The 8,574-nt window shown below is 40.7% G+C and overlaps 1 protein-coding gene across 1 annotated transcript; it reads right to left on the bottom strand.

Annotated features, from left to right (window-relative positions):
- Positions 1–8,134: 8,134 nt before the first annotated feature.
- LOC103745854 (olfactory receptor 10A3-like) lies at positions 8,135–8,566 on the bottom strand. Its single transcript, XM_029570818.1, has one exon. The coding sequence runs from the start codon at positions 8,564–8,566 to the stop codon at positions 8,135–8,137; it is 432 nt and encodes a 143-aa protein (XP_029426678.1).
- Positions 8,567–8,574: the final 8 nt, after the last annotated feature.

Raw genomic sequence — 8,574 nt, 5'->3', positions numbered from 1 at the left:
AGAAGGAGAAGAATCCCAGGATAACAGTATGGACCAGATCTTCAACAGGATTGTAGAAGAGAATTTCCCAAAATTAAGGAAAGACACCCCCACACAAATACAAGAAGTACATAGAACACCAAATAGATAAGACCACAAAAGAAACTCCCTACAGCAGATCATAATGAAAACATTAAATATACAGAACAAAGAGAGAATACTGAAAGCAGCAAATGAAAACAGCAACTCATATCTAAAGGAAACGTATTAGAATTACAGCTGACTTATCAATGCAAACTATGAAAGCCAGAAGAACCCGGACCAATGTATTTCCTGTTCTATATGACAATAGATGCCGGCCCAGAATACTTTACCCAGGAAAAATGTCTATTATAGTTGAGGGGGAAAGAAAAATCTTCCATGACACAAACAGCCTGAAAGAATACATATCCATAAAACCAGCCCTTCAGAGAGCAGAGAGAGAAACAACTATACCCTAGGGGCAATGAAAGAAAATAAACAAAGGTATAATCTAGGAAACACAAAATTACACAGAGAACACAAACAGCAATCAAAGTGATGGAAACCACCACACATCTTTCAATAATAACCATAAATATCAATAGTCTGAACTCCCCAGTCAAAAGACACAGGCTAAGTGAATGTATTAAGTAATAAAATCTATCTCTTTGCTGTCTGCAAGAAACCTATTTCTCCTTCAAGGACAGGCACTACCTTAAGGTAAAAGGATGGAAAAGAATATTCCAAGAAAATGTCACTAAGAAACAAGCAGGGGTTGCAATTCCAACATGTGACAAAATAGACTTCAATGTAAAACTATTCAGAATAGATAAGGAGGGTCACTTCATTCTGATTAAAGGAACAGTTAGTCAAGAAGATATTACAATCCTCAACATATGTGCACCAAATTTGTTGCACCCAAATTGATAAAATGGCACTACAGGACTTTAAGACACAGATTAACCCCGACTCAGTAATAGTAGGGGACTTCAATACCCCACTGTCTCTATTAGACAAGTCAACTGGACAGAGTAAACAGAGAGACATCTGCTCAAAAGCCTCCTGATCATAAATATGATCTGGGTTACTCATTTTATAATATTGTATGACAGAGTCACATGCCTTAGAGAGTCTCCTTATGAAGAGTTTGCAATTAATACACACGGACTTTCTCATATCCTGTGACAACTAAACAGACTTGGACTTGGTCCCACAGGTGAGAAAGCTCAAGAGGAAAGCTTGGAGCATCACTCTGTCATATGTCCATAGGGAATGAACACCTCTTACCCAAGAGACTTGACTTCTCCATGACTTCCCCAAACAGGAGGCGAAAGCAGAGGCTGAATGAATGTTGTAAAAGGCAAAGAAGGGAGAGAGAGTTTGAGACTGTGACCTAGCAGGAGACAATTTTATTGGCTAGAATGCGCAGTTTATGTGATGGTGGGAAGCAAATTTCAGACAAGGAGACCAAAGCTTCTGTGCAGAGAGCCTGAATGTCCTCACCCCAGAACTTTCCTCTTCTCCAAATGAAAAATGGAGATACCAAAAGTTTTGAGAAATAAACCATATCATTACAGTTGGTCTCATGTATAGAAATGCTTAACCTGGAGTAAGAGCGTCTGGGCTGGCTGACTTTTCAGTGCATCACTGAATTTCTCTGCTTTATTATTATCTTTGTAAAAGTAAAATGTGGTTATTAATCTCATATAGCATATATGCAAATGTGGGCTGAGGTTCAATCCGCATGGCCAAGGTAGTGAGAGACAAGCACTCCGCCAAAGTGATTGGAGTCGGAGCATGGGCACTGCCCAGGGTACTGCTAGCTTCCTGTCCTCAATAGGGCGATTAACACACAAGTAATAGTCTAAAGAAAAGAAAGAAGTAGATTTATTCAAAGTTGGCACATTAGGAAGAGGCACAAAGAGAGCCAGTGACCCCCTCTTTCTGTAAAGTCCATTTTTAGGGTCCTGGTGTGATGTTTATTTTTTTAGTTTTCTTCTCAGACCTTTATAATTTCCTTCCTAAATGTCCTCAGTTACCTAAAATTATATTGAAATTGGAAAATATTTGAAGAATATAAACAAGGATCCTATGACACACTGTCATAGAGATATGTATTCAGTCTTCTCACAAAAGAATAGTGTGATTGGGAGGTAGACTTCAGGTTTATTTTTAAATAGAAGCTCTAGGTGTGGGTAAACAGAAAGCTGTGCTGAAGGTGTGATTCCACCATCTTCATCACCTCAGCTTATCTCTCCTTCTTGGTGGTCAGTGTCTATCAGAACTGTGTGAACTCTGCTTCTGGGACACAAGCTCAACCCCTCTGACTAGCACAACAGCAACCTGTACTTTTCTTCTCCCAGCAGGAGAGTGTTAAGGAAATTCTTCAGATACACTGTTTCTATAGACTAACAACAAGAAGGGGCACAAATGTCTCTTTAAAGTATCTTCATTCCTCACAGGATGATTTTCCCATGCTTTGTTTTCACACTTCAGTCTTGAGGTGAAAGATGTGTGTGTGCATGTGTCTGAAATAATAATAAACAAAATATAAGTAGGAACCAAGGTTAGAATACATTCAGCTGTTTTGAAGGGTTGGCACAAATGTCTCCATTTTGTTGACTTTGAGACAGGATCTTGCAATGAAGCCCAGGCTGGCTTGAAACATATGATCCTGCTTTGCCTCCACTAAGGCTTGGGTTATAGGTAAGCACCACCATGCCCAGCATGACTTTTTTCTGTTATGACAACTTCCCTTCTGGTCTCTGTGTATTACTTTCTGAAGAGATCTCTAATTAACCATCTGGTGGTTTGATCTTGATTGTCTCTTATCTCTGGGATGAGATCTGTCCTGGTTGGTCTGATCTGACTCCACATTGAGAAGTGACAAAAGTAAAAAAAAATCACTGCTGGGGCTGGAGAGCCGGCTCGGCAGTTAAGAGCACATACTGTTCTTGCAGAGCACTGGAGTTTGGCTCCCAGTACTCACGTCAGGCAGCACTCAGGTGCACAAACACACAGACAATGCTCATATGCACATAATTTCAAGTAAAAACCATTTTAAAATTTCTTTTGATTTCTTTTTTCTTTTTAAACATTTTATTGAATTTTTGCAATTTTCATACAACATAGTTTGATAGTATTTAGATTTCCTCCCTTATGAGCACCTCCTCTCACTGTTCCCCACCCAATTTAATGTACTTTCATATATTTATATGAGCACAGAGCTTATAGAGTCTGATTTATGTCCCCAAATGTCCTCAGTGTGGGTCGGTCCACTGGGTCCACCAAGAGTCCCATTGCTGTAAGACATTAACATTCCCTCTCCCAGAAGCCATCAATTGCCAAAAGTTCCTTTGGTTGGGTTGGGCTTTCTTACCCACTTCCTCATTTTGTCTAGGCTGAGCTTGCATAGGACTTGTGCATGCTGTCACCATTGCTGTGAGTTCATATGAGCGACTAACAAGCTGTCTGGAAGACAGCTTTTCCTTGTGATCATTTAACCTCTCTGGCTCTTACAATCCTTCTTCCTCCTCTTCTGCTATGAATCCTGAGCCCTGGGAGGCAGAAGTTTGAAATAGTCATCCTATTCAGGGATAAACATTCAGCCTCTTCTTTTCTGCACATTGGCCAATTGTGGATTTCTGTGTTAATAACCATCTGCTGCATGAGGAAACTTCCCAAGTGAGAGTTGAGAGATGCATTCATTCATTCTATGTATAGAGGTCACATTGAAGATATGTCACTTAGGGTTAAGTGTCTCACAGACACCTATTCTCTGCATTTGGCCAGTTGTGGAATTCTGTAATAGTCTCTACCTGTTGCAAAAGGAAGCTTCTTTGAAGAGGGATGAAGAAATACAGTAGAAGGCAGGAGAAACCTCCCTTCCAGTTGTTGATCAGGTAATCTAAGAGATTTCCAAAATAGCACATGCTTTTGCCACAACCCTCGATTGCCTCCCAGAAGTAGAAGACACTATTGCTGAAGACAGGCCACAGTTTTGACACAGGACTTGTAGCAACTGAGCTGAAACTGACCTAGAATTCTGTCTCCTCCCTGAAGCCCAGCTCTCCTGGTATCATAGGATACTATACAAGCTGCCAAGAGAGAAAAATCAGTCAATGGTCCTATCCAGCTATAAGGCCTAACAAACAACAATGACTGGCCCAGCAAACTATCACTCATGGTACATTAATGGCACTTTTATCTTAGGGGTAATGAACAACTGTCTAATTGTAATTAAAGCCCACAAAATGGGAGGGAATTCATGTGTGGTAGTGTAAACACGACTAGACATAGATCCTAGAGAAAAACCCACTTTTACCACACCCCTAAACCAATGTGGTTTCTTACTTTATCCTAAATATGCATCCTCAAATTTCCTTTTATTTATTTGTTTATTTTATTTCATATCTATGAGTGTTTTGCTTGCATGGATATAAGTGCACCTGTGTCATGCAGTGCTTAAGAGGCCAGAGGAGGGCATCAGATTCCTCTGGAAGTGGAGTTAAAGAAGGCTGTTAACAGCCATGTGGGTACTGGGAACTGAACCCAGGCCCTCTGCAAGAGGAGTCAGTGCTCTTAACTGTTGAGCCATTTCTTGTGCCCCTAAAATCCTTTTATTTCCTCAACGCATATTTTTATTGAATTTTGTGCATTTCATACAATACATCTTAATCATATTTAAACCCTCTCCCCCATCTCCATCCCCATGAATGCCTACCATATTTCATGCATTCTGTGATATATGTTAAGGCTTATGGAGTCAAATTTGTGTACCCCGATGTCCCTCAGTATGAGTTCATCCACTGGAGTCTAGTCAGCCCATGTAAAGTCACTCCCTTAAAGAAGATTAACTCTCTTCTTCACCCAGCAGTAATCAGTTGCTAATAGTTACTCAGCTAAGGTTGGGCCCTCCTGCCCATTTCTCCAGTTCTATTCTGGGTTTTTGTCTGACTGAGTTTGCATGGATCTTGTGCATGCTGACACCATTGTTGTAATTTCATATTAGGAAATTCCCAGAAATCTGGAAGACTCTATTTCCTTATGCTCATGCACCAACCCTGACTCTTATGATCTTTCTGCCCCCTCTTCCACAATGGTCCCCGAGTCATGGGTGAGTGAGGTTTAATATGGTAGTCATGCACTCTGCAGTCTCTTATTCTCTATATTTTGGCCAGGTTGTGAACTTCTGTGTGCATGGCCCTCTGTTGCATGAAGAAGCTTTGCTGGTTAGAGCTAAGAAATGCATTAGTATTCTCACTATACCTACCCTGTTCTGCAGTGTTCCATGAGCCTTAGGTGTAGAGGTTTATTGTAGATGTGTCACTTAAGGCTGGGCATCTCTCAGACAAATAGTCTCTGTGTGTGAGCAGTTGTGAAACTCTGTAATAGTTTCCATCTGTTGCAAAATAAGCTTCTGTGGTGATTGGTATATGGTGTACTTGTTTGCAAATATAAGGATCCATATTTAGCATATGGTAAGAAATTGCATTTGTCTATGGATGTGACAAAGGTAAGACTTTCTCTAGGATCTATGACCTCTACTGCTATGTGTATTTGACTGTGTTTACAGTGCCACCATGAGTTCCCTCCCATTGAGAGGGCTTTAAGTTCAATTAAATAGCTGTTAATTACCCACAAGATAAAAGTGCCCCTACTGCACCACTTTAGTTTGGTGTGCAGGTCACTGTAGTGCTTACTAGACTTTAAAGTTTGGGTTGGACCATTGATTGATTTTTCTCCCTTAGTAGCTTGCATAGTATCCTCTAGAACTGTGAGAGCTAGTCCTCAGGGGGTCAGCTCCACCTCCATTGCTCTAAATCCTATTTCCAAAGTATGTCCTGTCTTCAGCAATAGCGTTTTTACCTTCAAGTTCTGAGAGGTACTCAGGGCTATGGAAATAGCAAGTGTGATTTCATCTTACCCATTAGACTGGCTAAGATCAAGAAAAGAAATAATACCAAGTGCTGGTGAGGATGTGGAGAAGGGGAATGTTTATTTTCTGTTAGTGGGATTGCAAACTTTTACAACTATGGAAAGCAGTGTGGACAACTCTAAGAAAACTAAAAATGAATCTACCATATGATCTGGCTGTCCCACTCCTTGCTACATGCCCAAAGGACCCATCCTACTGTAGAGATACGTTGGGAGCTGTAAACGTTGGGTGAGTTTCGGTTGGTGAAGTAATGTATTCTTGGTGGTAACATAATGCATCCTTGATTACTCCTTGGTAACTTTCTGTTTAGTGATGTATCCTTAGTTATTCCTTGGTTACTCCAGATCTGATTCCTATATTATCTTGCTTTAGTTCATAATAAATGATGTATCCTTAGTTATTCCTTGGTTACTCCAGATCTGATTCCTATATAAGCATGCTTTAATTCACAATAAACATACACTGGCACATAGACTTCTGCATCTCCTGTGTCTTGATTTCTATCCGTCGGGGTCCCCAAGCCCTTCAGGCTTGGACTGTGGTCACTGCACTGTGACAAGTGGTTATTTAAAAACCTTGGTCACCCTTAAAAATGTTTTATTACACTATGATAACTTCTGAATGTTTTATAGATTTAGACAAGCACCTGAAACATACATAATAATAGCTAAAGAAAAAGGATTGAAAATATTTCCACACAGGATGCAGGGATCAGGCACAGCTGTGAAATTCTTGGGAATTTTATAGTTGGGTAAGTCATAGGTGATACCTGGCTTGATGATTGAGAAAATCCTATCAGAGCCTGTGCCCAGGAACATGAAAATATCAACTGAGGAATTTAAACACAGAAGGCATCCTGCCTGGGTGACAAAAGGCACTCCCAGAAGCCATAGGCTACTAAATGAAAATCCCAGTGCCAGGGGTGAATTAATGCTCTCAGACTTTTGGCCACCGAGACCCTTGGGGACCCATAAATAATGCATGTTATTTCCACTGCTGTTGATTAATACTGGATGGACCCTAGACCTAAAAGCATGCCCTGTTCCTCCTAAAGAATACAGAGACCTCAAGCTGCAGCTGAGTGGAAGCCTCCTCCTTCTGGCTGGTATTTATCCTGCTGAAAGGTGTTATGTAGGTTGCTATTATGTAGAATTGTCACTGAGAGTCCCCACAGCAGAAAGAAGCTTTTCTGACCAAAGGTGAGAACAGCCAAGGTCTATGAGTATAAACATAAATATTTAGAAAGTATTTTGACAACATGATCATTTAGCAAAAGAACAATAACACGTTCTACCCTAGAGCCTATGACCTCCCTAGCCATGGGCTTTTGCCTAGGATTACAGTAGCAACATGAATTCCCTCCTGTGGATCAGACCTCAAATTCAATCAGAAAATGATGAGCTACCCTGTAACAGTCATGCCACTATTGTACCAGTGAGTATATCTTGCATGGCAGGTGAGTATTCCATCATGCAGGGTCCAGCATGTGGTAAGACTACTGATGTCTTTCTTCCTCAGCAGCCTGCACAGCACCTTCTGGCACTATGAAAGCTAACCAGCAGGGAAGATGTTTCCTGATCCATTTGAGATTGATTTGTATTTGTTCTGCAGCCCAAATGTGTGGTGTCTTCAGCAATAGGGTCTCACCATATAGCTGAGGTAAATAAGCAAGGGCAATGGCAAAGGCTTGTGTCGTTCTGGAGACATTTCAGGTGACGCTGACTTTAATTCATATGGAGAAGCCCCATCAAAATACCATCTTAATGATAATACTGTACCAATGACATGGATGTCAATAGTTGACTATTGGATGAATAGATTGATACATCAAATATTCTGGAAACTTATATATCTGTCACAAACCAATGGCTGTAATATTATAATATTAAAACACAGAGATTCCTGTGATAGGTTTTCAAACATATTGAACTCAGGAATTGAACATACTGTTAACAAGATAGGCCATCTGTTTTCACCATTTACTAAATACAAATTTGACTATGTTCAAATATTACATGGTTTGACAGCAAGTCAGATATGTGGAAATCCTTTTTACTTTGTCATAAGTTCATCATAGCCCTCTTCAGCTCATTGTTTCTCAAAGTGTAAATAAATTGATTCAGCAGAAGGATCAGTCATCAGTGTGTAAGCCAATGACATCAGGTTCTTGGTGTCTTGTGAGTACCTGGCTTTGGGCTATAAATAAGTCATACTGGCTGTGCCACAGAAAAGGGTGACAGATGTGAGGTGAGAGGCACATGTGGAAAAGGACTTCTGTCTCCCGGTAGTGGGTGACATCTTCAGGATGGCAAAGAGGATGCGAATGTAAGACAGGAGGATCAACAGGAAGGGAACCATGACAATCAGAATGGTGCCTGCGAAGGCGTAGATTTCAAAGAAGAAAAGGTCTGCACAGGCAAGCTCCAGCACTGCTGGGCTTTCACAAGATATGTGGTTGATTTCATTGGGACCACAGTAGGGAAAACTAAACACCCATGTGGTCTGCACAGTAGTCATCATAGTGCCTGAGACCCATAAGAACACCACTAATTTCACAAAAACTTTTTTGTTCATCATCACTGGGTAGGACAGGGGGTGGCAGATTGCAGCAAAACGGTCATAAGCCATCGACCCCA

The sequence above is a fragment of the Nannospalax galili genome, unplaced genomic scaffold, assembly GCF_000622305.1.
Source record: "Nannospalax galili isolate Female #2095 unplaced genomic scaffold, S.galili_v1.0 scaffold1544, whole genome shotgun sequence".
Taxonomy (NCBI): domain Eukaryota; kingdom Metazoa; phylum Chordata; class Mammalia; order Rodentia; family Spalacidae; genus Nannospalax; species Nannospalax galili.
Note: the sequence above shows the minus strand (reverse complement) of the source record. Positions and strands in the feature narration are given on the sequence as shown.

Excerpts from the sequence above, each read along its gene's own strand:
- LOC103745854 (XM_029570818.1), bottom strand. The coding sequence starts at position 8,566 with ATGGCTTATGACCGTTTTGCTGCAATCTGCCACCCCCTGTCCTACCCA.